Genomic DNA, 26314 nt, shown 5'->3' with positions numbered 1-26314 from the left:
GAGCCCTACACGCAGAGAAAGGAGCTGAAGTAGCTCATTAAAACAGACGATTTGTTTGAACGAGACTTTATTGTAGACACTTCAGAAGCCTATGTACAAAACCACGTTCCCACCCCGAGATCAGGATGTTAATCACCCAGTAGGAACAAAGCAAGTGGCCGGTGCTGTGAACCTGAGGACACTCAGAAGTACCAAATCCACAGAGTTATATTGAGGTCTAGAGGAAGCTGGAGGACCCAAGCCATGTCTCCAGCACACCCACCATACCAGGCTCCAAGAGCCCGCCATGCTGTCAGGGCAGGTCTGAGGGCAGGCCTCCCAATTTGGTTTTGGAAGCTAAGTGGAAGCAGCCCCAGATATAACCTGCAGTTTTTAATGCATGTTAGGTGGTTCCGGGATAGACCCATCACTAAGAGCACAGTAGTAGTGTCAGGAAGTGTTAGAACAGAACAGTAGCAATATCAAGGAAGAGTAAACCTTTCTGAATATACCTGGAGAAGGGGTGGATATCAGACTGGCTATTTCTATGAGAATCTAAGAAAACCCTGGAGACTGAGACAGTAGTTGATGCAAGTTGAATAGTGACCAACATGCCATTTCTGTAGTATACAATGCACATCTACCATGGTAGAGTTTCCCCTTGCCAGTCCAGGAAGGAACCATTTTCTTTTTCACTAAGACGGTCCAGAACAGAGAGAATACCAGGGATGGCCTCTTGCACCTGCAAGGGAGCCTGGAGAGCAAATTGAGATTGAGTTATTACTGAGTATAACTGAGGATACAATCAACTGCATGTAAGGGGTTACTAGGATCAAATGGGATCTTTTTCACGTTGCACAGTGTGCCTATGCAGTGCATGGAAGTGTACTGTGCAGCAGGTTGTTGGTCAGGGGTGGGAACAAGGGAGTTATGCTTTCCTATTTAGGTAGGGATGTCACTAACCATGTTTCCGCCCATGTCTGTCTGAACCCAGCCTGGATGCAGAGAAATACAGAGAATTCCATCTGATTTCAAGTCTGCAGCAAGACATCTGGTGATCATGTTCAGTGCAGTCTAGAAGAGGGGAAACCATCTATTAGTATGCTGCTTTTCACAAACTTTCAGCACGACCTTAAGCCAAGCTAACTGGCATCTCCCTTCCAAGACACCTCCTGACAAATCAAGTGGCGATAGCAGTGTGATGGTGACTTATCCAGGCTCTGTGGAGCCTTCATTCTCAGAAGCATCTCTAAGGGAAGCACTGTGAAAGCTCCACCTCATAAACTTATTGCCCAAAGGTGAAACTGAGTTACGATGGGAGATAAATAACATTTGAAACTCCTAAGGATTTGTGACAAATAATCTTGACATAAGGACTCTGTTTTTCTGCAATAATCACAACACAAACATTCAGGTTTTTTACTTCTGATCAGGGAAAACAAGCACATTAACAGCTTATGAGTAGGTGGCATAGAAGAAACTGCACGTCTAATCCTGACAACTCATTCAAACTCAGGCTCTGGATGTGACAGAACTAATGCTGTGATCATCTTAAGCTCAGAGTGACCTTTAACTCACAGAGCTGTTCTCACCCAATGAGCAAAGCCCAGGGAATCATCCAAACCTTTGCTATCCTGTAGGGGTAGACCTTGAGGAACATCTCATTCGCCTGGACGAGTTGCATGGAGGCAGCAAGAGAGGACATATTAATAATAGCAGCTCTATGGCAGCCCATTCCTGTGCTCAGCTGAGCTGCCTTCCTCAGAAGGGGTAGAAAAGCCTGTAAAAATAAGAGTTGGTTTTAATTTGGTCGCCTTGCTCTTGGTTCATTTAAGGCAATTCAGCTCTGTGAAGAGTTGCAACACAACTCTATTCCATCAGCACTGAATGGCGGTTGCTCTCGAGGCAAGCTGACCACAGGAAACCTTTCCATTATAGCCAACTGTAAGCAGCAGTCTGCTCACCTCCCAGCCCAAGCTGTGCACTGAAGTGACCTCATGCCGACTGGTTTTAAACAAAGAGAAAGAGATTGGATAGAAAGCCATTGCTGCTCTCCTAGGGGCGCAGTTCTAAGGTGATAAACACTTGGGTTACGTGTCCAGCTCACCAGTGGCAGGGCCTCTGCAATGCCATCAGCTAAGCATGTTGCTCCCAGTTCTTACCTTAGTGACCATCAGCTGGGCAACTGTGTTGGTCTCGTAAATGGTGAGCATTGTCTCTGCTGTGACATCTTCCAAGGAGGCGAGTACATTGATGCCAGCGTTGTTAATGAGGCAGTTCAGACCTTTGTCTCCCACGATTTCTTCCACTTCTTTGACTACTTTCTTGATGCTGTTTTCACAGACCACATCTGCACAGAGGAGCCAAGAACAGCCACAGTGAGCAGCGATGCGGTTCAAATGCCATCGCTATACAGCAACGTGCTAAACCAAAGTTAAAACATGACTGTGAGTGGGGACAGGTAGGCAGCAAACAAGGATGCAGACCATACACAGAAGATTTACACAGATTATATTCCCTGTTGTTATCTTAAGATGAAATTATGGATCTTTCCAGCTGCTGGAGGTCACATACAGCTACTGACCATGCAGGAGACTTCAGATGCACTCACCTGACTCGGCTGAACATGCTTCTATTTAAGCCCATTACTCACCCAGCTGGAGGAGCTTGATATTGCTGTATTGCTTGCTAAGCTGCTGGAGCTCCTAGGAAGAAGAAATGATTTGTGTTATCTTCTTCATACGTATCTCTGTGGCTATTACACGAAGCAGTTTGAGACGTGCACCTCCAGAACTGATGTTTGCTTTTATAACTGGACTGAGGGCAGTGGCACTACTTTGCTCTCCATCCAGCAGCTTCCTTGAAAGCAAGACTGACTGCTCCAAGAAACTGGGCTCTTCACCTGCTTAGCCAAGAAACCAGCACAGTAAATTCTCAGCATGTGAATACAGAGGGTGCATTCACAGTCTAACCAAAGGTCTTTGATCAGGTGGCTCTGGGTGATGGTTCTGCAGCAGACACTGTGCTCAGGCTGCGTGCCAAGCTGGTAATTCCTCACTGCTGTTAAGCAGAGCATAGTTCTCCTGATGTTTAGCAGCAGCTCAGAGCAACACAGACTAAGAAAAGCCCTTTGGCACTGCTGCTTGCAGGAAAAGCATCCTAACAATTTTCCCATTGAAATCCTGTTTCCAAATACTCTCGTTAGCTTCAGTTCTTGCAACTGAAAGTAGAGCACATGAGAAATTGGTTATGTACACAACAACTGTCCAGGAGAACTGTGTTCTCTCTGCGATGTATTTATAATTCAGCCATCTGCCTACTAATGCTCAGTAGTAAAGTAATAGAGGAATACGTAGTGTTCTTGTAGGGAAGAAGTGCTGTGGTGGTATTGCTCCTGGACAAGGTGTGTGCACGCTGGGTTTTACAGGCCCAGCTGCAGCACTTGAGTTTCTGTGCCATGCAGGAAGGGGGGACAAGTGTGAATGGATGGAGTGCATGCTCCCAGCCACGCTTAGGGGCTGAGCAGCCACAGCCAAACATCCCAGCTCAAGCAAACCCACCTCTTTAGGAGCCCATCTGGAGCAGAGGTGGGGAGGGCTGCTTTTGAAAGAGTACTCCTTTGCCACTTGGAGATGCCTTGGGACTCCGTGTCCTCTCACCAGGATATTACACATCACCTCTTTTATCTCAGTTGATGCTCTCCAAGATTCTCTCCAGGTTTGTTTAGTAAACTCGCTCTCCCACTGCAGCCAATCTACAGCTGTCGGGCTTTGAAGGGGAGGAAGGGGAAGAAGCCAGAAGCACAAACCCAGCAGACATTCCTTTCCCCGGACAGAAATAGTTCTGCCATGTCAAGGTCTGCAATAATTATGTGGCTTTGGACTGTCTGCTGTACTTCAGTTTGACAGCACCAGTTATGAGCAGCTCCAGAAGTGCTCTGGCTTCCACAGTGTTTTCATTTCTTTATGGTCGGATTGCTTTGCCGTCAGACAGAAACAAACTGCAAATGGGAAGCAGCAGATAAACCCTCCTTTGCTAAAAGGCCAAAGATGCTTTGTGCAGTGAGAACCAGCGAGAGGGTTCTGAAGTGAGCCAGCAGTATCTTCAATTCAGAACTCCAAAGGCTGTAGCGTTACTCCTTCCCTGGAGCATAAACACTGCAATTGCTGCAGTAAACCAGAGTTAAAATTCAATCGTTTTTCCATTGAGTTAATTACTGTGTTTAACAGTGACTCCCACTCGAGTGGTTTAAGGTTCACAAAAGCAGCTTCCAGGCGTAACATTAACTCGGACAGCTTTGGTCTGCAAGAAGCACAGAGCTGTGCTGCACTCAGTGAGAACAGGAGTGGAAAACCCAGCTGGGAAACCCTAAAAGCACAGGAAAACCCATTCCTCTCTCCCTGCTGTGCCCAGAGGGGAGGGCCAGGACAAGTCCACGGCAGCCGACAGATGCAGTTATATTTAGTTATGGTGCTGCAAAAGCTGATTTAAAACAAGCTAACGAAGCAAAGCACTCAACAGCAGCCCCCCATGTTTAGTTTAGCAGCCCTAGGAGCGTTTGGTAGCCGAACAGTTACCCATGAGAATCAGCTCTCAGGGATTCCAAGAAAGAAAACTTAGAACTGTGATTAACATCTGTTGTTTCCTGCTTGCTGATTTTTAATTACGATTAACAAAGAGCCAGCCTGCTCCAATTTAAACAGGATCCTCTGGCGCTGAGACTCCAGATACAGATCCATCAGTGCACGGATTGTTAGGTTCCAATCAGGGTGTTATGTTGCCTTTGTCATTTAGCAGGATTTACTTAGCCTTCTTTATAAAAGCATTATGCACTCTGATTACAAGTCTTGGAAGGAGCCTGGCTGTTGCTGGACCACTTGGAAGCAACTGAGCAGCCTAAGGCGGCTGTGTCAGGCAAAGGGGACTCAGTGCCCCCTTCCTACTGCCCGACTGGCACAACAGACAAAGCCAAAGCACATCAGATTTGCCCACGTATCCCTGAGATGGGCTATCCGGTATCACAGCACGCAGCCAACTTGCTGTCAGATGATGGAAGAATTCACACCAAGCTGCTGCCGACTGCCCCACATCCACAGCAGGAAGTACAAACCGCTGCCGTAAGCCAAAATTAGCAAGACTTGGAGAACACCCTCTTCCTGATATAGCAGATTTGTTACTGGAGGACTGCTCCAGAGATTGCTCAGCTGGTTTTGTCCATCTGGAATGCAAAGATGGGACACGAGGGTTATTTTGGAAGAGATCCGTAGCTGCCTTCGCTCTCAGTGCCGGAGCAGCCCAAGGAAAGGCAGATCAGAAGCAAAGCTGGGCTGGAGGAGCCCAGCACGGGACTTTTCAGGGAGGGGCAGTGGTTATCTCCATGCACCTGCAGGCCTGCTACATGCTATCGTGTGATCTTAGCCCATTTGTTAGGCAAATGTTCTGCGGAGGCCACCTAGGAGGTATGCAGCACAAGAGCTGGAGTTATTACAGCTGCCAGCAGCCTCGCATGCAAAAGCTTGCAGCTGTTCAGCCTTATCCCGGGGTTAGCGGGCTACAGGAGATGCTGCTCCCTGCAGCAAGCAGAGTGCAGGCAGGCTCCTGTCCGGCACCTCATCCAAAGTCGGGTCCCTGGGGTGCTGCCTGGAGGATGCTCTTGGCATGCAGCTGTGAACAGCACACGCTCTGCTCAGAGCACCTCTGGCTCACTCCCCTAATGGGGATGTGCTGCTGGGTATCGTCCTTGAGATGAGCGCTGGATTGGTCAGTAATTAAGCGCGTTTAATCACTTCTCCTCTAAAATCTGGCCAATTATTTTCAAAAGGCTGTTTTTCATTTCTGCTTTCTCCGTCCCAGGATTTCAAGATCTGGCAGCAGAGCGAAAGCAAAAGCTTCGTCTGGGAGAAGAAGGATAAAAACTCCCTATCTTTTTTAACCATACCCACTGAAGCAACATGACCCAGCTGGCTGCAAGCTCAGAGCCGGGCAGCTGTACCCACTGTAGGGCTCAGACACATCACTGCTTGCCCCAGCAGCACTGCAGGGCACAGCGGTCAGAGGCTTTGTGCCAGCATTAGCACTGCAGATGAGACAGATAGCAGTAGGGAGACTACAATACCTTCAGTAAAGATTTCCCTTCCTTGTGGAGCATCCAAACCCATCTGTTAGAAATATGCTTTCAGCCGGCTGCACGGCTCCCCACTGATGTGCTGCCAAAGCACAGCACGTGGCTTAGAGGTCCTGACAAAGAACAAAAACCCACCCTGAGCCCCCAAGGACAACTCCTGCTCCGAGAAAACCCGAAAACCAAAACAAACCACGCCACACTGAGGATGTACCCGTGTGGCCTGCTGGATCCCCACTTAGGGATCCAGGAACACAGCTTCCTGCCTTCAGCAGGCACAGCTGCCAGAAGCTTCCCAGGTTTCTCCTGCTGCAAGCAAGCAGTTGCCCAGCCTTTTCCAGGCACCACGCTATGGGAAAGGCTGCTTTGTCCTTTGTCTACCAGGCTTTTTGCTCAAGGTCTGCGTAATGCTTGCTAGGAAGCTCTTCCTACTGAAGGAACCACGTTGCTTTTTCATATGACTGATTCAAGACCATCACGATGGGAAACCGCTGCTGGACGTGAGAGCCAGCAAAAGCAGCTTCAGAGCAAGCACCTGCACAGGGAGGTTTCTATCACTGAAGGCCCCTGCAGTGTGGACCTCCAAGTGGGCAATCACCAGTAGGAAATCCATGTGGGACCTGAAGGAGGTCACAGAAGAGCATGACCACAAGTCCAGGTTGGGAGCTCCCACAGCAGGGAGGTAACCTGCACCCCTACTGTGCCACAGCAGTTCCAGTCAGAAATATACCTTCAGTGCATGTTTGTGCTGCATTGTCTGCTCTGACATCAAGGAACAGAAGAAAGATGACCTTTTTCCCTTTCTTAAGTATGTATAGAGAAGCACAGAGCTGAGCAGCCGGGCTGCAGCCTAACCCTGTGCTATCGTCCTGGAACAACAGGAGCCGCTGCCCCAGCTTTTATGTAGCGAAGCAGTAAAAGTTGCTCTGCTTTGTCTGATAGCAGAGCGGTGGGATCGTAGCTTGCACTGTAAGGCATTAAACTCACAGCAAGGCAGCAGCCACGCGAGCTCTCCTTCACTCTGTGTGCCAGGGGAATCCCTTCTCACCGGGCAGCCCGTTCCCAGCGTGCAGGAGAGCAGCAATGCTGGTGGCACTGGTCACAGGATGGCAGAGTCCTGCCACGTTCCTATGCACGGAGGTGAGGGGGACACGGAGCTGAGAGCTCAGATTCTCACAGCTCTGCAGCACCGGAGCTTTTCCGGGAAAGGCAGAGGATGATGCTTTGCGTGCAGAGCTGCCCTGGCAGCGTTCTGCTCGCTACAGATTGCCAAGATCGGGCTGGAGCAGCACGGGGATGAGCAGGCTGATAACCTGCTATCAGCTTGTCCCCACAGGTTGGGTTGTCTGGCGTTCGCATACAACAGCCTCGGGACAGAATAGGGGAGGAGGGGCGCAAACACGCTGCTGTTATATTGCAGAGGAGAAGGCAGGTAAATGAATTCCCCGGCGACACGCAGCAGCAACGGGCAGAAGGCACCGATCCGTGCCCAGCCTAAGGACGGTATCTAAGTTGACTTCAGACTTACTGCGAGTCCAGCGGGGAACAGGGAAAAACAGAGCACGGATGCACGGCGCAGAAGGGACGGGGGAGCTGTAAGGATATCCCTGGGAAGGCTCCCGGGCAATACCCATCTCCAGCTGCGCCCGACGAGCCGCTCCGCCGCCTCCCTCCCTCCCGGAGCGGACACTCAGCCGGCAGCAGCCCGCCGTCCCTCCGTTCTCGGAGCCCCCCGCAGCCCCGGCTCCATCCCGCAGCCCTCCCCCGGACTCAGCCCGGCCCGCTTACCTGCGCCTTATCGGGGTAGCGGCACGTGGCGAAGACGACCTCCGGGGGGGGATCGGAGGCAGCGAGACCCCTCACCAAGCCCAGCCCGATGCCGCGGCTGCAGCCGGTGATGAGCACGGAGCGGCAGCGCGGCTGGGCCATGCTGCTCGGCTCGGCTCGCTCTGCTCCCACCGCCGCCCCACGCGGTTCTTAACCTGCGCGGCGCACAGCCGGCACCGAGCCCCGGATCCGCCCCCCCCCCCTCCGCCCCGCCCGGCCCGGCACAGCCCAGCGGGCGGCCCCGGGGAGCTGCGGATCGCGGGATCCCCTCCGCTCCCCGCCCCGGGACGGGGATTTGCCCATCTGCTGCACGAGGATGGATAATGGTGAAATCTCTTCCTCGGCACAGAGCAAAAGGAAGAACAGAAGCACTTCTAACCGGCAGCAGCTCAACCTCCAGCTCCGGCCAGCCCTGCTTGCTGCCATGGGTGCCTTTACAGCCCTCACCAGCACGACCTGACTTAATTCTGCATTATGGGAAACCTCCACAGCCCTCCTGTGCCATATAACCCTCAGTGTGCTCAGGCATTGCTTTCCCAAATAGCCTATTGCTGATCTGCACACGTTTATCCACGTGTACCCAGCTGTATAGAAAGGCTTTCAGCTACACCTGTTCATACTACGCTGCTCTATTGTCCTCCATCAAAAGGCTTTTAAAATCATGCTTTTCAATCGTGAACTTCATTCTGATACGTGCCAGGAACATCGTCTCCCTTTATACTTGGAAAACTCAAAGGTTTGGTAAGCTGTGCAGCTTCTCTGCAAGAACCCAGAAACTCCATGAGTCAGCCTCATTTCTTGGAATGAGAAAAGGATGCTTTTGTTGCAAGCCATGTAGAGCAGCTCAAGAAAAGAGCAAGACATTCACTTAAGTCACGGCCTTCTACACAAAGATAAAAGCCCCAGGTAAGAAGCTTTGCTTGCAATCACCACCTTTTGCATCTCAGTCACCACCTTTTGTGTCTAAGGGCTTGCAGAAAGCCATGGATGTTACTCACATCTGATGTACACGCTCCTTATAGCCAGCACATTCCCAGCCTGCTCCATGCCTGCAGCACAGCAGCTCCTGAACGTTAAGGAAATGGAGGCCAAGGTTTAGCAGACACGCAGAGTTTGCCCACTGGAAGAGTTTTAAATACAAGGTATGTTGTGTTTAATTGTCACTGCGCCTTTTTATGGCGCCATAAACACGCACAGCCCTTGGCAAACAAACCACGAGGGCAACATCCATTATAAATTGCTCCTTTCCCTGATAAAGTCTGAGAATGCCCAACAAAAGCAGCAAGCAGAACGGGCTGCACTGCGCTGCCAGGGGGCAAAGGGGAAAGGACACAGCTTAAGGTCACTGAACTCAGAGCAGGGGACAACAGCCACATGCTGCACTGACAGCTGACTCACACCAGAAGGGGTAATGGGTTCCATGTAGTTTCTCACTCACTTGTATTCACAGACATCAGAACAAGAAGGGTCGAGACCTCACTGAAGCCAATGGGGGCTGTCGCAGCTCTTTCTGCCCAGGCTTTTAACCAAGCTCTGCTTGCTAGCAGCTGGTTCCTCCAGGAGGAATCAGATTTGGAAGATCTGGTAGATTTCAGCACCATCACCCACAGCCTAATAGGGCACAACTTCGTTATGCCATTTAGCTCAACCTGAGGTGCATACACCAAATGCAGATGTGCTTTGCTTAGCAATTTCTCACCCACATTGGAGGGCAATAAAAACAAGGGTTGCCTGGCAACTCAAGGGAGAGTTGCATCACAGTACAATGGGGAGAAGTTTTTCTTCTGGTGAAGCAATACTCTTCAGTAATTGCTACTTGCAGTTTCTACATTTGAGTGAGCTCCATTCATACAGCTCCTGTTCGTCATCGTGCAGGGTGCATTTTTGCAGCTCTCTGGCACTTTTTCCAGCTGATTATCAGGATAACTGCAGTGTTTGCAGAACTATAAATCATTATTAGAGCGATAATCTGTAGATCTGCAGACAAACAAGAAAAAAAAAAATCAAGTTTCAAACAACCACTCCCTCTATCTAAATGGCTTTTAACCTCGAATCCACTGCCTTCGGGTCCGCAGAGTTCACTTTGAACAGCTTCTAGGAAGCTGAACATGAAGAGCAGCCATCCTGCCACAAACCACAGCCACCATCCCCCAAAGCCAATGGAAGATCTGAAGCTGGCCACTGACTGCAGCAGCACTTCTGGCCATGCTCCAAAGGCCCATGCACTGAGCTGGGTGATCCAGGGGGAAGTTTCCAGCAGAAGTGAAACCCCTCTCCCATTTTCTCACGCTTTCCCAGGCTTTCATAAGTCTTTCTAATGTAGTGACAAGCAGATTCTCATCAATTGTAGTTCTTTAGTCTCCTAGAGACCAGCTTTGCTTGTTACCCATGCAGTTTACTCATCAATGTACAAGGAAGAGGACCAGAGCCACTGCTGATGAAATTCAGCTGTGTCAGCTGCACATTAAGTTCTGGGGACACCCAAGTTCTGTCTCACAGGCTTTTGTAGATCAGCAAATGTTATTGTGACATCAACTGTAGGGGCCTAACCTAAGGTTGCTGACTTAAGAAACTTGGATTTAATTGAAACACTTGTTAAGCTGAGACCACGGCAAAGAGCTCAAATCCCAAAGTGGATTCCCAACCTGGAACCAAGGTGTGAAGTTTTAACCAGCTTATTAACACCTGGCATTGCTATCCAGGAACTGACAGATGCATCAGCTCTAAGCCCTCAGCACATTAAAGGCAGTAAAACTACTTGCATGTAAGCTTCCCTAGAGCTATTAAATACACGTGGTGAAGTCTTTCATCGGGGACTTGGAGCAAAGTAAAGCAGTATTGTTGTCCTTATGGCTCAGCCACATTACCAGGTGGTGACAACAGGCACACCTCACACTCAGGGAGATGCACCTACTCCTGTCTATGACTCAGCCCTCCTATTTCAACAGCTCTGTTTTACACTTCCTCTAGCTACTGTAAGCATCTTCTCACAATCCTACCTCCCTGCCAAGACATTCTGTGTAGCTATCTGTTTCAGGCTTTCTGCTGGTGAAGACAGGTTGTTCTCTCCTAGAACAGGATGTCCTTTAATGCTGTGATATAATCCCTTTTGTTTTGGAACCAAACCACTTTAATGGACAAATACACACACTTTCTCCCTTGTTTTTTTCTTCCCCCCCCCCCCCCCAGATTATGACACATTAAAGGGACACTATTTATTTAGCACTGCACACCAGCACAGCTCCTAAGACACAGCTGCTGATTTTTATGCACAGTGACAGTGTGTTCAGATAGAAGTACACAGCCCGGATCTTACCTTTATCCTTGGCTGTGCTGCTTGTGCTGGATGGCAGCCACGCTGATAGCTAACAGACATGACACTCAGCTCAGGTAATCCCTCCAAGAGTCCTTCTGGAGGAAGCTGCAGCTGTGAACCTGCTTCCCCTCCCTGCTGCCTAGCTCAGGAAGCAGACCAAGTGGTGTTCTGGGAAGCATCCAGAGCAGAAGGAAATAACTGAGCAGGGAAACACTTGCTCCAAGTAATAAGCAGGTAGTAAGGAGTAAAAAACACTTAAAATGGGAACTCCCTAAAAAAATAAGAGTTACTTGTGTTTGTTTCCATTACAAAGATCTAGGATAGATCAAAGTTACATTTCGTATTGCATTAAGTCTCAGCAACTTTAATGCTTTGACTTCTACTCAGTGAATTATTTAGCATGCCAGGTATGAAAACATCAGTTTCCATCTGTGTGCAAAGGTCAAGATAAAGCAAACGGTTTGCTGATGCAGATTAAACAAGAGGTGACCCTAGCTAGAACCAGCCAGCTTCACACTCATACCCTTCCCCTATTCTGACTTACTAATTACATTCCACGGCTGCGTTCTGTTGGAACTCCACAGAGCTCTCCCTCAATCAGCTGCCTGTCTCACTCAGTTGTCTTTTCTCAGCTAAAATGTAAACAGAAACAAGGTGAAGACTTACAGAATGACAGCTACCACTGCAAGGTGGCCAGAGAATAATTAACCTTTCCCCAGAATAAGAAACAGGGTCACCTACTGAAGTGAGTGATGATACATTTAGGACAGGTAACTGTGTTGTAAAAGTAGTAACTCCTATTAGGAATACCAAAACATCTCATGAATCTCATGTTCCTCCAGAGATGATGAAAATAGCAGGCAAAGCTCCTAGGAAGAGCTACTGACATAGCTTGTAAGGTATAAACAAGAGCACCTGATTTCAGACCATGCACCGCTCTACCCCTCCAGGATGGCCCCAGCACAGCATCTGTACTCAGAGCACAGCAACTCAGGTCAGCCATCAGTCTACTCCAATTCGTTACATCTCTTCAACACCAAAAATCTCTTCTTTCCATCTGAGTAGGCAGAGTGGTATAGCTCTTAAGAAATTACTATGAAGTTAAGTTAATATAAAATCAAATATTTTAATGAAATAAGGGAGCACGAGTGTAACAGCTCAGATATACCACTAGAACTGATACTACTGGGCTGTGGGGTTTTGGCTGTTTTTAAAAGGCTTCTCTTCAACAAGCATGCAGATTGACAAACTACTAATTCTTCAGAGCATCAAAGATCCTGAGTAAAGAATTTCAAACCACTTAAAGTGTGTATATATAGGAAATGTCTTAGGAGCTGGTGGCCTGCACACAGCATTGCACAGATAAAAAATATACTACTCTCAATACACAGAGCTAAATACTTTCACATTTATCAGAACTTTCTACACAAGCTTTTTTTTTTTTGATAGAGTTCAAGTTTTGAATTTTCTGTATATATCTTCCACCTGTATTAAACAAATGCTTATTTACATTGTGGATAAAGTGTAAAGGCTAGTAAGGCCATATTCCCATACTGTACTGTAACACTGCAAAATATATATACACATATATAACCTAATATAGGCATCAGTTCTAGAAAAGTCACCTTACGTTTGTACAACATAATTGAGTCAGTATGAAAAGACAGCTTTGTTAGCACCAAGCCAATGGTTTTTGTGAACCTTCTTAGGCCTTCTAATTCCACAGGAAGGACTGTCCAACACAGTATTCCCACTGAGGAATGCAGATCCTGCTGCAGAACTGGAAGACCCAAGCAACACTCTACGTGCTACCATATGCAGATTACTAAAGAGCAGGCATAGGAGCATCCAGGCAAGCTCTGCAGCGTTAGCCACTGATGCTCCAGCATAACAGCCATAGAGACAATTACCAGATAGAGTCCTTTGTGTCACTGTATCTTGTTAGCATCTTTCCTTTGGATACATGACAGCAAGCACAGAATTACCAATAACACCAACTTTACTGAGACCAAGTGGTTTACAAGCCTATGCTGCAAAGGCCACATGGCGAAGAGCTCCGCTGCCCAAATTCCAAAGGAAAGACCTTCCAACACTGCTCATCTCCTATGCCTGCTGTGGCCAGGATGGTCTCGGTCATAACGATGACTCGCTCGCTCGTAGGAACGAGAACGCTCATGCCTGTGATTCCTGTAGTAGTGACTCTTCTTCTTGTACTTCCCCGAGTGGTCGGAACGCTCCCGGGATCGGCTCCTGGATCGGGACGAACTCCTGCTGCGTGATTTCCGTGCTTTGTGTGCTGAGTATTTGTAGTCTTTGGATTTCTTGTAACTTCTCATCTTGGAGCTTTTGTAAGTCGAGCTGTGGTTGAACTGCCTCGGAGGAGAGTCGCTGCGGCTCCTGGAGCGGCTGTGGGACTTGGAGCCACTGGATGTGGAGTAACTTTCACTTTTCCTATAGGAAGAGTGAGGACGTGATTTTCTAAGTAGAACAGCTCTACATTACTACATTAACAGCTCCCAAAGGTCATCACAAGAAACACAGTGACACCATATTTATCAGTACATACTGATACATAGTACCAAGCTCACTCCCTCAAGTTGCCCTTTAACCACTTCAGCGCAGCAGCACTCCTTTCACAGCACTACATACCTGTGCTTAGGGGATGCAGATCTGGACGGTGATCTTGAATAACTCTGATCCCTACTTCCACTTCGACTTCTGCTTTCTCTGCCTTTCTGAACCCTGCAAGGGACAACAAACACGGTAAGTTTTGTTTAAAGTAACAAAAACTCACTTCTCCCTCATTGCTATGCAAACCTTACCCATTTACTGGGCTATTGGAACCCGTTCTTTTTGCTCCTTCTGCTTTCCTTTTAGCATTCTTCATTGCTTGAACAGGCAGTGGTGAAGGTTTATTCCCTTTAACCTCTTTTGGAGACTCTAGAAAAAGAAGCCTTTGTTAGCTTGTTTTGAGAATGTGAGTGCTAACTACAAGAGATAAGGATTGAAGCCTCTCCCCACACTGCTTTCATTTTGCTTGTAACAACCCCTACTGCATCCATGTTGTTTAGGTACATGCGCCCACGCCTATGTATGAGACTGCCCACAAGTAGATCTGAAGAACCCCAAGTCAGGATTTAACCTGAAACATTTCCACCCAAATACTATTATTACTGTCACCCAAGGGAGTTAACTGCAATAGCAGCACGTTGCCTCTAATGCCACTTCACAAAGAGAGGAAATAATGAGCAAGAGGAGAGAAACTGAGGACGTTATCATCTGAAAAGCCATGCAGCAGACCACAAGTTTCAGACCTCTCACCTAGAAATACTACTTAAAGTTCCCACTCCTATTTGTGCTGTATTTCTTTAGTACAACGTGCCAAAATTGAGCATTTAAGTTGACTGCCAAAACCACACACAAACAGATCTCTCTACAAAATACATTTAAGCCAGCTTTAGGCTAATTTGAATTGAGTGTTTATCTGTTTCAAGAATTTCAGAGTTGCAATACTATTCAAACTCTACCATTAGAACAGTAGATGAGAAAATATTCCAAACAACTCATCCATTGCTTACCATTTTTAGGCAGAGGGGAAAATCCTGACATGTTATCCAGTACCGGGGCTCCTTCAGGTAGTAGACCTTTAGCTTGTGCTTTTGCCTCTTCAATTGCTAATTTCTTCTTCTCTATTTTACTTTCCAGATCAGACAAATCAACCTGCAAGGTACAGAGCCTTGCTTAGGACAGAACTCTGCAAACCAGACCTTCTACCTATTCCTAGGGCAAGGACCCAGACCCTGAGACTAGTATCCTGTTCCAATAACGTACCAAGCTTGGAGCTGGTGTCAAACAGGGTAAGGTTTTCCAACTCATGTTTCAACTTGCAGTCTTTAGAGGACTCATGATATGAAAGAAACAAACCTTTTTTCGAGTATAGAGCTGCAAAATTTTTAAGCAGATTTCTTGTATCTCCTCTTCTGTTGTCCCAAAGAGTAAAAACCAATGCGGACGATTAGGAAGTGGAATCTGAAAGGGAGGGGAAGAAATACTCAGTTTGTGCTTCTACTGTAATACCTAGCAAACTTGAAGTTAATGGAACCATACTGCTCACCTCCAACGTTCTAGCTGCAAGGTATATACATGCACAGGCAATGCTTTCTGGCTGAAATCTTACAAAGACATCTGTTCTCAGGCTATCATTCATGTAATTCCTGAAAGACAGGATAACAGAGTTGCAGAGCACAAGATCTTCCCTCCTGATGCCCCTCTGCATCTTCTCCCCCCCCACTTCTACAAGTACTATTTCTTTCTGCGTTCAACTAGACTTCAATATTACATTCCTATAGATCTAAAAATAACAAAAATAGAGTGATTTTACTAAAAGAAAAAGAAAAATCCCTCAAGGGGAGGGATGTGTGATAGAAATTAAGTTCGACTGACTGGCTGCTGAAAATTCAGCTGTGAGATGAGAACCATTTTTAACTTCACTTTTCCTTCTGGATCTCTACTGGCCTGCTCTCATGCACTAGAGAGGATTTGCATGAAGACAACATACAATATAATCTGAGTTACTCAGTTACAGACTCTTAGGTTCACATGTTTCTCTGCAATAGGGCTGAGCCCAGATGGTTTGGAAAGCAGCAGCTCCTGTGGTAGTTATCCCATGAAAACGAAGTCCACTTCAGCACATGCCAGCCTCCACTGAAGATTTAAGGGATCCGTCCTCCTTTGGAAGCACTGTTTGCCATCCTGAATAGAATTCCTCTCGATGTGAAAAGCAGCCATAGAAGAAAGGTCTCTGGGAACATCAGTTCAGGAGAATACTCAGTATTCAGGCAGATCTCTTCCTTGGCACATGAAACACGATTTCCAAATTGTCCAATTTCAATAATGTTGCTTAAAATGAATATTCACAGAATGAGAAAACTGTAAAATATTGCATATAATATTCCAGTCAGTACACTTGAAAATTATTCTTCTAAAGTCTTAAAAACAAAGTAACTTCCTCTGAATCTGTCAGTTGAAGCCCTTAAAAAGATCTAGATTTTTAAGCACATATGTCAAGCAATCAAGTATCAGGTGGGGAAAAAACAGAAAACAAAATCCTCAATATAATAAACTTTTTGAAAGTAGTTATTAATTATGTGGGTACCATTATACAAGGATTCACTAACCTCCAAGACATCCAAACCAGAGACCACAGTCTAGACACTGGTATCCATTTTACACAGGAGAGTTGAAAGGAACTTGAAGCTTTTAGATGTCAAACTCCCACCTGCTCTGGTTGTCTTACATTCTTGCTCTAGCAAAGAGCAACTGCTGCCCCAGACGAGCAGTCATAATCATCAACTCATCTTTTTGGGAGAAAAGAACTTTCAAAGCCACTCATATTGTACCACAAATATAAAACGAGGGAACAAACCCTTTAGCAAACAAAATAAGAGTAGAAGAGTGGTACTTCAGACATTGGAACTTTATATATACTTTCATTAACTTCTCAAGTTGAAAAACTGGGCTGCTTCCAACCTTGGCTACTGTATACTTTGTGTGGGCTCGGAATCAGGCGTGTGAGGAAAGGAATCCTTGTCACAATGTATTAACCAAAAGGTAATGTTGTAAAATGCACATTTCAAAAATAAAAGGCAACAACTGTACTGGATATCCACCCGTTTTCAAGTACTGGAAGCTACAAGCATTAGTACGCAGTGTGTCGTTGTAACATCAGAAACATTTCTCAAATGGAGTCATTTCCTCCCTCCTCCTCACTTACCCCTCCTTCCTTTGATAAAGAGTAGAAAACTGGTAATGAGTAATATATAATTGACATCTGAATGCTTCACAGATTACGACAAGTTGAAGGGACCCACATGCAACAGTACTGGAAATAATAGCAGTAAGGATTTTCAAGTCCTAAATCAGCATCACATGATTTCTCTCATTTACAAATTGAAACTAGATTTCAGTTTTTTATTCTGTTAAACCATGTGGGGATGTATTAAATCCTACCTTCATTTGCTCTTATCATCTAAAAACACATTTTTTTAACAGTTATAAAAATTTAATATTAAAAAAACCATTCCAAGTATCAACAACCAAGATATAAAACATACAACAGTCAAAAAAAAAACACAATAAAAATAAGTCAAAGTTTAAGCACAAGAAGCAGTTGGCCAGTTACTATACTATCATGTGTATACCACCTGTCTAGAGTCAGCCTTCTCTTTGTAGAGCCTGCTTTGGTTTGACTGAAGACGGCAGCTATCCCTGCACCATAGCGCTTGGGCAGCAGAGGAGAAGTCTTAGTCACTTACCCTCAGAGGCTACCCTTTGATTAAAAGAGTACAGAAAAGAAAAGTCAAAACTGGTTCTCTGTACACAGGCCACAGTACCAGACAGTTCAGTCAGCAGAAATATGATCTTTGGATTCACACTATTTTTAAACCACGGCATGGTTAAAAAGCATCATTGCTTAAAAGTGTTGTTTATTTCAAGTTTTAAGACCTGGAATTTCTCACAAGCTTCCCATATCCAAGCAAATCTTTGCAGTAATGAAAGCAACAAGGCAGAGGACATGTCTCGGCAACCACAAATACAATGTGTTTATCCAGTCTTAGAAGCTGATACCTTGCATTATCCATAGGGATAAGAGAAATTTATCTGTGCTGAGATGTTTTGACGCACCTGTAATCAAGCTCAGGCAACGGGAAAGGCCATTTCCCAGCCTGGTAGCACACTGACTACACAATTTCCCACAGAAAACGAGAAGCAAACAAAACCCCAAGAGAACCATTAACTACTCAGTGTTTTCCCTTCAGCTGAAAAGTGAAAGCAGAGAGGAGGGTAGTGAGAAGTCAGGGTGGAAAGCTACCTTACCATTAAAACAGAGCCTCAAACTTAAGAGGCCGATCAACATTTGGGGAGTAGTTTGGGCACTCCAAGAAACACTGGAGCTGTCTGCTGTGGCCCATAATCACTCCTGAGCATTGCTGCCCAGAATACATCAAGTGACATATTTCTGCTACTGCCCCTGCTGGTCTCTTATAACAAAGAAAATCAACTTACCATGAGGTCTGGACCAGGTGTTGGTTACGTTCACATTCTAATACCTGAAGGTACATAACGATTATCTGGAAGATATGGGTTATTGCGTTATTAACAAGAATCTGGAGAGCCACCTATATACTTCAGAGGGACATCCATGAGGCATCCAGTTTCCTTTCAAGTTCTAAAACACTCCACATGGGTGTTGGCAACATCAAGTGTTCACCCACACAACCTCTGCTTCCCAGTGCAGAAGTTGCCATGAGTTGACACACAACCAGATCTGACCTTCCTAGCTCTCCGTCTTCTGAGCTCAGTCATCATGCTATTCATCTAGAAGTCTTGTCTTCAAGCTAGGTATGTTCTCCTATACAACTCACGATTCCTTTTTAGCTGTAACTTGGGAGAAAATATAGCTAGCTGCAATAAGTAACAGTGGAAGTATAACAACATTCACAAAGAACAGACCTAAAATGCTTTGTGTCACTGGTGTATTCAGCAGATTTTTCCTAGATCTGAAAGTAAAGCAAGAGAATGTAGACTACCCTAATTGGAAAAGTTTATACTAATCAACAAATGAGTGCAAATGCACAGTGAATGATTAAGATGTCACGAGAAGCTAGCTTCACTGAATTATCTCCTGTTCTCAGGAACAAACCATACAGCTACCACGGTATTAAGCACCCAACTCAAAGCATTTATATCACACGATAGACCGAGTACAAAGTTAATGTATACAGTACAAACCTTATGAGGATGCTTTACATGAACACAAAATCCCAACTCCTTTAAAACTCTTCTTTCTGCCTTAATAATTTGGTTCTTCAAGTTCACGTATTCTTGATCCAGTATTAGAGGTACAGGCTTTCTGCAAGACAAAGTCAAATTTCAAAGACAAACTTAAACCCAAGGAGTACTCCCATGCACGTTAAGCTGTGTTTGTGTAAAACTAAGATACACCACCACTATTTCTAACCCCAGAAACCTTCACTTTAACTTGGTCACCTCACTTTTCTCCTTAATGAGATCTTTTCAACGTCGCCTCCAATTTATTAAACACAAAATGATGCCAACGTCAGCCAGCAAAGTTTAATACATGAAATATAAAACGAGCGTTTCGGGTTATTTCAAAACCTGAGCTTACTTTTTCTCTCGCAGATGTCGAAGCCGATGGAACACATTAATCACATCCCTGATGCGTCTCGGAGCCTCCTCGATTTTGGATGCCAGATGAACACAGGCCATTGACACGTGCTGAAATATAAGCATTGCAAGAGACTGAGGTTCTGCTCAAATTTGAAGCTCGTCTCCTCCAACAGCTTAAGGAGGGATATCAAGAGAAAACAGTGGTAAAAACAGGAGAACACTGGAAACTTCACCAAAATCACTAAATACTGTGCAGCTCTGCAAAGTTATGGCAGTCTGTAAGCCTGCAGGTTAGTTACCAATGCTCTGATCGCATCCAGGTTGGCAACCAGGCAAAACAGAGCAAAAGTTAAGTCACTTTCTTAGCCGTGCACATCGTGTTTGTTTCTTACCTCCATGGAATGCTTCACAAAAGACTTGGTATAGAAGAAACGCTGAAATAGCACCTGTCCTGTAGCCATAGCAACCTGAAAAGGAAGCAACCACAACAGGTATTAAGAAAACCATTCCCAGGTCAAGAAAACACCACTTTGGGAGACTGCAAGAGGTTTAAGACCAAAAAAAACCTAATAAACACGCTACTTAAGCTGTACCCTTCAGCAGTATCTAAAGAAAAGCAGCACTGCTGCCGCAGTGGCAAATCAAGTCACCTGAAATGCTACCCACTTCAAGCCCCCAGTTTCCTCCATGCGGCTTTCCTCTTACAACTTGAGGTCCTGAGACCCCGGAGTCAGGAGACACGCGGGAAGTTTCACTCTAAGCCCACAACAAAACTCACTACGAACGGATCCCACCAGAGACGCCCCGCCAGGGCCGCGCACCCCCAGCAGCCCGGCCTTAACAAAGCCCCACGGCGTCTCCGCCCTCCCTTACATCAGCGCTTCCTGCCGCCGCCCCCGGTCCCAGCCGCGAGCCCAGCGGGGCGGCCCGGAGCCGTTCGGAGCCTCACGGGGCACCGCTCCAACCACCCACCCCGGCAGGGCCGCCGCGAGGCCTGCGCGCCCCACCCAGGCCCAGGCCGCGGCCTACCTGCGGGAGGCGGAGCAGGATGCCGGCCGCCTGGATGAGCTCGCAGCCTGTGACGCGCAACTCGGTCTCCGTGTCGGGGTCGAGGCCGCTGCTCATGGACGGGGTGAAGCGCAGCGTGTGCTCGGGCAGCAGGCAGTTCTCCAGCGTGATCAGCACCCCCGAGTACAGCCGGTCCCCGATCAGCACCGCCCCGGGGCCCGGCACCGGCGCGCCGCTCCCCGTCGTGACAGCACCCGCCGTAACGCCGGCAGCGTGAGGCCCCGCGGGGCCGCCACCCGCTACCGCCGCCACAGCCGCCGCGCTGCCTGACCCCGCCGCCATTTTGTGGTAGTGGTGGTGCCGCCGCCTCGCCTGCCTGCACTCCCCTTCTCCGCCGGGAGGCGCCTCGCCCTCACCGCTTCCCCCGCCCCTTTCTACTTCCGGCCGTCTCCTATTGGCGGAGCGCGACGGAACGGTGGGCAGCGATTGGCTGAGCCGCCGTGACGTCTCACGCTCTTTCGGGCAGCGTGACGCAGCTCTCAGGAATTTGAATAGTGCCGAGTGGGTGGGACTTCCGGTTATGTGACTTCCGGCTACGGGGCTTCCGCCGCTCGCAGGGGCTCGCTCAGCATCTGAGGCTCAGAGCACCTTTCCCTCTGCCCAGCAGCAGCAGGCCGAGTTGCACGTCACCTTGCTGGGGCAGGGTTGTAAGGTGTAGCGTTTTTTAGCTGTTAATTATTTTTTTCCCCCTATTACAATGCCAGTAATCACTCAGATTCTTTTTCCAACGGCTGTTAATAAAAAAAGAGTCTTTATTAAGCCTTTAACAGGAGGTATATGCACACTATACACGTTTTAACATCAGAACTACGGCTGTCACTCACCACTGCTGACACCAAACTCCTGTTCTTAACACAACTCACCCACACAGACATCACGCCCTGCCCTTCCACCCTGCCACAATCATCACGGAGTTGTTCCACAGCTCTGACCTCAGCCATGGAGCAGGTCTGCCCTGCACTACGAGTTCCTGCTCACAGAGCCCATCTGCAGCTGCTGGATGTCAATAGTGGTGCACGATACGTGAAAATATCCCTTCTGGCTCCTTCCCGTCTCCCAGGGCGGCGAGGAAACCTTCTTGTCTCCTCCTCTGGGCTAAGGCAGCGAGGGACTTGAATGTCTTTGGCTCATAAATGGCCAAATCAGCAATCATTTTCCTATTCAGCTCCACCTGGGTCTAAATGGAAGATGGATCGTTGGTTAAGCACTGTAATTTGTAGGAATGGCAACAGCGCTGCAATGCCTAATTGGGAATGCCTAATTGCCTAATTATCTGAGGTTTTAGGGCAAATTACCATTTTTTCCTACGCTGTACAATTCTGGCACACCCAGAGGACTGTCAGACATGATTACTCAGTCACGGGTATCTCCTTAAGCCACTAATTTCTGTACTGACTTTCTCAAAGTCTTTCCTATACAAACTAAGAAGCAAAGAACAAACCTCTCACATTCTAAGCAGAAGACATTACATATGTTTGCTGCTTCTGATTCTTTCAACAGAGAACCTTAGAAAAATATCCTTCTCTAAGAAGCAACAAGGTCTACCACAGTAAAATAAGACTGAGAGAAACAGCATTAGGGCAGAATCTAGTGCCTCAAGTGAGTACAACTTTCACAAGCACAGCCCGTTTCATTGCTAGAGCTAGAAAGCAGGACAGTGCTGGAAGAAGTTCAGTCTGACAGAGGGAGCTTTTCTACCCATGCTCTAAGCTGGTATTGCCTGCTCAGGCTCCCATTTCTCTGCAAGGACTGGCAGGTGGCAGCTGCACACTGAGTTTCTTGCTGTTGCAGCCAGTAACCTTTTGATTTGCTTTGTCAAACTGCATCTACATTATTCAAGCACCATTCTTACCTTAAACAGATTGCTTATGAAAGCTGAGTATTTCAAACCATGTTCAAGAGAAGCTGCTTCGATCCTAGTGATCCAGAGCTGAAAGTGTAAAAATCAACATATTGGATGATTAAATATTACAGAAGTAAACATTTTGTCATGTTGATCTGCTTGCATCTAGTAAATTCAACATATTCGGACCTACATTTTTCTCAGGGCAACATACATCTCTATGAACTTCAGAATGTGAGCTTTTTCAGATCGCAGAGGGGCTATTACCTTCAATTCATAGCATTTTTCATGTTGGTAACACATTTTGAGATACAATCCCCCCCCAGAGAAAAGTGGCTACATCAGTTCTGTGCTTTCCCACTGTTTAAAGATAACAGTTTGCTACTTACAGCTCTTAAGAACCTTTTCTTCTGCTTTCTGGCCCGTGTTGACTTCACAAAAGCTCTCTGAACATTTCGTACAGCCAACTTATAGCAGCGGTTCTTCCTTCCACGAAAATGCTGAAATAAAAACAAGACATTTTTGTTCACTTTAAAGCTATTAAACCCTTCAGAAATGCTAATACATGCTTGTTTGCACTTCAAAACCCATCACAACAAGCTTCACAAGGCACGACCATCAGCTAAGCCTGTAGCTGGCAGATACTGAAAATATTCTTTCATCATTTTACAACTGAAAACTTGGTGCAGGCTGAAACCTTTCAGTCCAGCAGGAGGGAGAGAAAGGCCGACCTCACTTTAGGCTGTGGTTCCAGGTGGAGGGCAACTGGTGCTTTTGAACAGCCTCTAAATCTTTATCATTTATCCCCACTCCTGAGCTACCCTCTCAGTTTTGTCCACAGGGATGGGACAAGACCCTCTGCTAGCGCTGTCATCCCTGCATCACGACAAGTCATTGCTGTATGGTCAGCGGAATAACCGTCATCCGAAATAACTCACACTGCTGCTGCCATCACTTAATTGAACGTTTCCCATCTCAGTTCTGCAGCGAGCTACACCCCTCGCCAGGATGCCAGACTGCCCCTGGAAAAGGCTCTTCCCCAGACAAAGCACAGCAGTCGGAACTTCAGTTCAAACCCCGCTGTGAAGCAGTGCCTTTCACCTATCCAAGCATGCTTAAACAGTGGAGGAAACCTGTTCCTTCATCCAAATAAAACCAAACCCCCAAATCAGCCCTTGCAGGCTGTTACTCCCGTAGTGCTCACCCCTCCGGCACAGAACCCCCCAGCTCCTCACACATGCTGAAGCAGCCCCAGGCCTCCAGCGTTATTCCACCAAGGCCACGCAAAACGCAGTTGGTTTTTTTTTCAGCCGCCTGCAGGGATCCGGACGTCCACGGGGACGAGCACCCGGACCGGACCGCACTCACCCGGGCATACTTGAGCACCTCCTGCACCCTCCAGAAGCGATCTGTCAGACGGCTGCGCAGCCACAGCGGTACGCTCAGCAGCACCATCTCCCCGCCGAGGGCACGGCAACGCCGCACCGCTTCGGCTTCCGGGGCGGGCACAAACGGGGACAGCCCCGGCCCTTCCGCCCGCTGCTGTCTGCTCTGGGCCGCGTTTGCCGGGCTAGGCCGCACCGGACCGGCCTAGGCCTCACTGGACCACGCTAGGCCTCGCCGGGTCGGGCTAGGCCTCACTGGACCACGCTAGGCCTCGCCGGGTCGGGCTAGGCCTCACTGGACCACACTAGGCCGCGCCGAACTGGGCTAGGCCGGGCTAGGCTTCACCGGTCCAACTAGGCCGCAGCAGGCCCAGCCGCACTGTGTGTCCCGGTGCTTGCTGCTCCTCTGGGAGAACGAGGACATAGAGCTGCATGGTGGTTCCTCTTCACTGCTGCTACGTCACCATGCACGTTTAATGATGGATTTTAGGGTTTCAGCCCCAGCTGGCTTCGTCTTGACCTGCTCTTCTCTCAGAGGAAAGAGTGGGATTTCACTGGGCATGTCTGTTGTGTGGGTGTTAAAAAGAATGATTCAGTTTGTGCTGAAGTGCGTTTAATAAATATTAATTAAATGATCAAACCCCAAAACTCTCTCTGGTTATGTTTGATTTTGTGTTTGCATTTCTAGCAAGTTCTTCTAACCCATCATTATTAGCACTGGAGTCAGCCATTCAGCCCAACTTGAGCAAGGCTTCCCCCATGCTGGGTTCCGATCACTGCCCAGCCTTGGTGAGTTACCATAAAGAGGGCAAGTAATATAGAACTCAGTGCTGGTGGTACATCTTGCTGTGTTTTGTGCACGAGAGATGGTGAAAAGTGAAAAATTGCCAAGTGACAAACCACAAGATGGGGCTGTTGTGATAGACTGGGGAAAAGTTACGTAGCAGTGCGGGTCTGCCCTTAGAGAAGGTAACTACTGACATGAACACACCACTTTGAGCACCACGAAGCAATGCTGCTCCTGTTAGAAACTGCTCCCTAAGTTACACCAAGACACCTTTCCCACTCTGTGGAACTCAAACACAAGACAGCAGAAGTGATTTGGGTTAGGATTTGAGTTGCCTGGCACAGTGTTTGCCGTCTTTCCATGGCTTAATCCTCAATTTGATTGTATTTCCTATAGGGCTTGGTGGTGGTGGTTTGTTTTTTTGCTCTTCCCCCTTTGTGTGTGTGTCTTATCCTTTCTCCAGGTTGGGGGCTTAACTCAGACTTGAAAAATACTCGATATTTGAACCAGGAGCTGTTGGCAGCCATTCACTATGCTGTGACTGTTCAGGAGCCTCCATGCCATTTGTCATATTTATTACATCCGATGCCATCTGTTTTCCTGCACAGATTCAGGGCTTTATTACCACCATGGCTGGCCCGTGCAATAACTGAACACAGGATGTATGCCATAGTTATTTCCCTGTGGACGTCTGGGTAGGTCTGTGCAGACATTTCACATTTTGCAGCTTGAGGGAAAGCTATTGGCTTCCGTTCTCCCCTAGGAGCCATTCAGCCTGAGAGAGTGGTGAGGAAATGGGTAGAACAAGATGAAAATGGGCTTTTCATACAATGTGACTGTTTTAAAGGTCATTCCTCCCTATATTTTTTCATCTCCTTCTCTCTCTCATACATGAATTCATTAGTAGAAAGGAGATAGGCTCTTTTGTGGTCATTGAAAAATGTTGCTGATTGATACTGACTCATGGGTCAGTAAGACACAGAAACACATGCAGGCTCTGTTCTCAGCCTTGTCACTGGCCTGCTAGCTGATAGAGCAAGCAACTTCCCTTCTCCATGCCTCAGTTTCCATATCTGTGAAAGGAAAGGTGCTCATACTGCTCTTTGAATATCATGCCTGAAATTGCACCGGGCAAAACCTGAATGCGTGTGCTAGGTATTATTCTGAGCCTGTGGTAGCACTCTTGCTCCAGATCTTTTGTCTCTCCCAGTCTTAAATTATTCATTGCTACTGTGAGCAGCATTTGAAGTATGTGAACATGAATTCCCTGTTTATGAAATGTCTTAGCTGTGCCCTACACCGTACATGCTAAGCAGGTTTGCATCCCTTGTGTTTTTCCAATCTGATTTAGAAACCCTTTCGTGGCACAGCTGGGAAATCATTCCAGGATGTGCTCGATGAGAAGTTTCTCTTGCAGCTACTTAGAAGGTTTTCACCATTTGTTCCCTTTCTCCCAGGAAAGCGGCTGTTCAAACAGAGGCCCCCCTCAGGTTTGCAGTTAAAATAGAAATCGATCTGTCAGCAAAAGGACCGTCTTCAGGTTTGGAAGACAGTTTTCTATTTATTTATTTTTTTGGCTTACAATTCACAGCCTGTTAAGTTAGTTTATAATCAGCTTAGATAAGGAACAAATCAGGCTGCAGGCTGATGGCAGTCTATTTTTAACGTTCCCCTCCTCACCTGGCACATCAGCTTTAATTTTTTCTTCGCTGTGAAGGAACTCAACAGACGGAATAAATAACAACAAACAGAACAGATGTCACCTTCAGCAATAGGGCTAAAGGAAATAAAATGACTC

At 47.1% G+C, this 26314-nt stretch overlaps 3 protein-coding genes across 7 annotated transcripts; all 3 read right to left on the bottom strand.

Moving 5' to 3' along the window:
* Positions 1-50: 50 nt before the first annotated feature.
* On the bottom strand, positions 51-8105 carry LOC771069 (C-factor-like). 2 transcript variants are annotated; one of them, XM_046903239.1, is made up of 8 exons: positions 7889-8105; positions 6095-6216; positions 3540-5197; positions 2633-2684; positions 2142-2329; positions 1604-1759; positions 943-1053; positions 51-733 (listed from the first exon to the last, which is right to left on the bottom strand). In XM_046903239.1, the coding sequence occupies exons 3-8, from the start codon at positions 3651-3653 to the stop codon at positions 620-622; spliced, it is 735 nt and encodes a 244-aa protein (XP_046759195.1). In that variant the 5' UTR covers positions 3654-5197; positions 6095-6216; positions 7889-8105; the 3' UTR covers positions 51-619. The 2 variants fall into 2 exon arrangements, with proteins under 2 accessions (XP_046759195.1, XP_001233574.1); XM_001233573.7 differs by lacking the exons at positions 3540-5197; positions 6095-6216.
* A 4244-nt stretch (positions 8106-12349) lies between these two features.
* Positions 12350-20837, bottom strand: CCNL2 (cyclin L2). 4 transcript variants are annotated; one of them, NM_204470.3, is made up of 11 exons: positions 20463-20837; positions 19826-19900; positions 19432-19541; positions 19035-19155; positions 18309-18373; positions 15358-15457; positions 15168-15272; positions 14822-14963; positions 14066-14183; positions 13893-13985; positions 12350-13694 (listed from the first exon to the last, which is right to left on the bottom strand). In NM_204470.3, exons 1-11 carry the CDS (start codon positions 20781-20783, stop codon positions 13340-13342), a joined length of 1605 nt encoding a protein of 534 aa, NP_989801.3. In that variant the 5' UTR covers positions 20784-20837; the 3' UTR covers positions 12350-13339. The 4 variants fall into 4 exon arrangements, with proteins under 4 accessions (NP_989801.3, XP_046759055.1, XP_024998247.2 ...); XM_046903099.1 differs by lacking the exon at positions 20463-20837 and adding an exon at positions 20212-20429; XM_025142479.3 differs by lacking the exons at positions 18309-18373; positions 19035-19155; positions 19432-19541; positions 19826-19900; positions 20463-20837 and adding an exon at positions 15802-17028.
* A 396-nt stretch (positions 20838-21233) lies between these two features.
* On the bottom strand, positions 21234-23835 carry MRPL20 (mitochondrial ribosomal protein L20). The gene is made up of 4 exons (NM_001278042.2): positions 23713-23835; positions 22734-22844; positions 22354-22431; positions 21234-21678 (listed from the first exon to the last, which is right to left on the bottom strand). The coding sequence occupies exons 1-4, from the start codon at positions 23797-23799 to the stop codon at positions 21505-21507; spliced, it is 450 nt and encodes a 149-aa protein (NP_001264971.1). The 5' UTR covers positions 23800-23835; the 3' UTR covers positions 21234-21504.
* Between the last annotated feature and the right edge of the window lie 2479 nt (positions 23836-26314).

This window comes from Gallus gallus, chromosome 21 (genome assembly GCF_016699485.2).
Source record: "Gallus gallus isolate bGalGal1 chromosome 21, bGalGal1.mat.broiler.GRCg7b, whole genome shotgun sequence".
Lineage (NCBI taxonomy): Eukaryota > Metazoa > Chordata > Aves > Galliformes > Phasianidae > Gallus > Gallus gallus.
The sequence above is the reverse complement of the archived record's forward strand: the minus strand, read 5'-3'. Positions and strand labels throughout refer to the sequence as shown.

Excerpts from the sequence above, each read along its gene's own strand:
- MRPL20 (NM_001278042.2), bottom strand. The coding sequence starts at position 23,799 with ATGGTGCTGCTGAGCGTACCGCTGTGGCTGCGCAGCCGTCTGACAGAT. Across the intron at positions 22,845-23,712 it reads AGGTGCTCAAGTATGCCCGG|CATTTTCGTGGAAGGAAGAA; the intron begins GTGAGTGCGGTC and ends TTTTTATTTCAG. Across the intron at positions 21,679-22,353 it reads TCATAAGCAATCTGTTTAAG|ACCCAGGTGGAGCTGAATAG; the intron begins GTAAGAATGGTG and ends TCTTCCATTTAG.
- LOC771069 (XM_001233573.7), bottom strand. The coding sequence starts at position 8,029 with ATGGCCCAGCCGCGCTGCCGCTCCGTGCTCATCACCGGCTGCAGCCGC. Across the intron at positions 2,685-7,888 it reads GCTACCCCGATAAGGCGCAG|GAGCTCCAGCAGCTTAGCAA; the intron begins GTAAGCGGGCCG and ends TCTTCTTCCTAG. Across the intron at positions 1,760-2,141 it reads CCCAGCTGATGGTCACTAAG|GCTTTTCTACCCCTTCTGAG; the intron begins GTAAGAACTGGG and ends TTATTTTTACAG.
- CCNL2 (NM_204470.3), bottom strand. The coding sequence starts at position 20,783 with ATGGCGGCGGGGTCAGGCAGCGCGGCGGCTGTGGCGGCGGTAGCGGGT. Across the intron at positions 15,458-18,308 it reads CACCTGGTCCAGACCTCATG|GAATTACATGAATGATAGCC; the intron begins GTAAGTTGATTT and ends CCTGTCTTTCAG. Across the intron at positions 14,964-15,167 it reads AGCTCTATACTCGAAAAAAG|GTTGATTTGTCTGATCTGGA; the intron begins GTTTGTTTCTTT and ends TGTACCTTGCAG.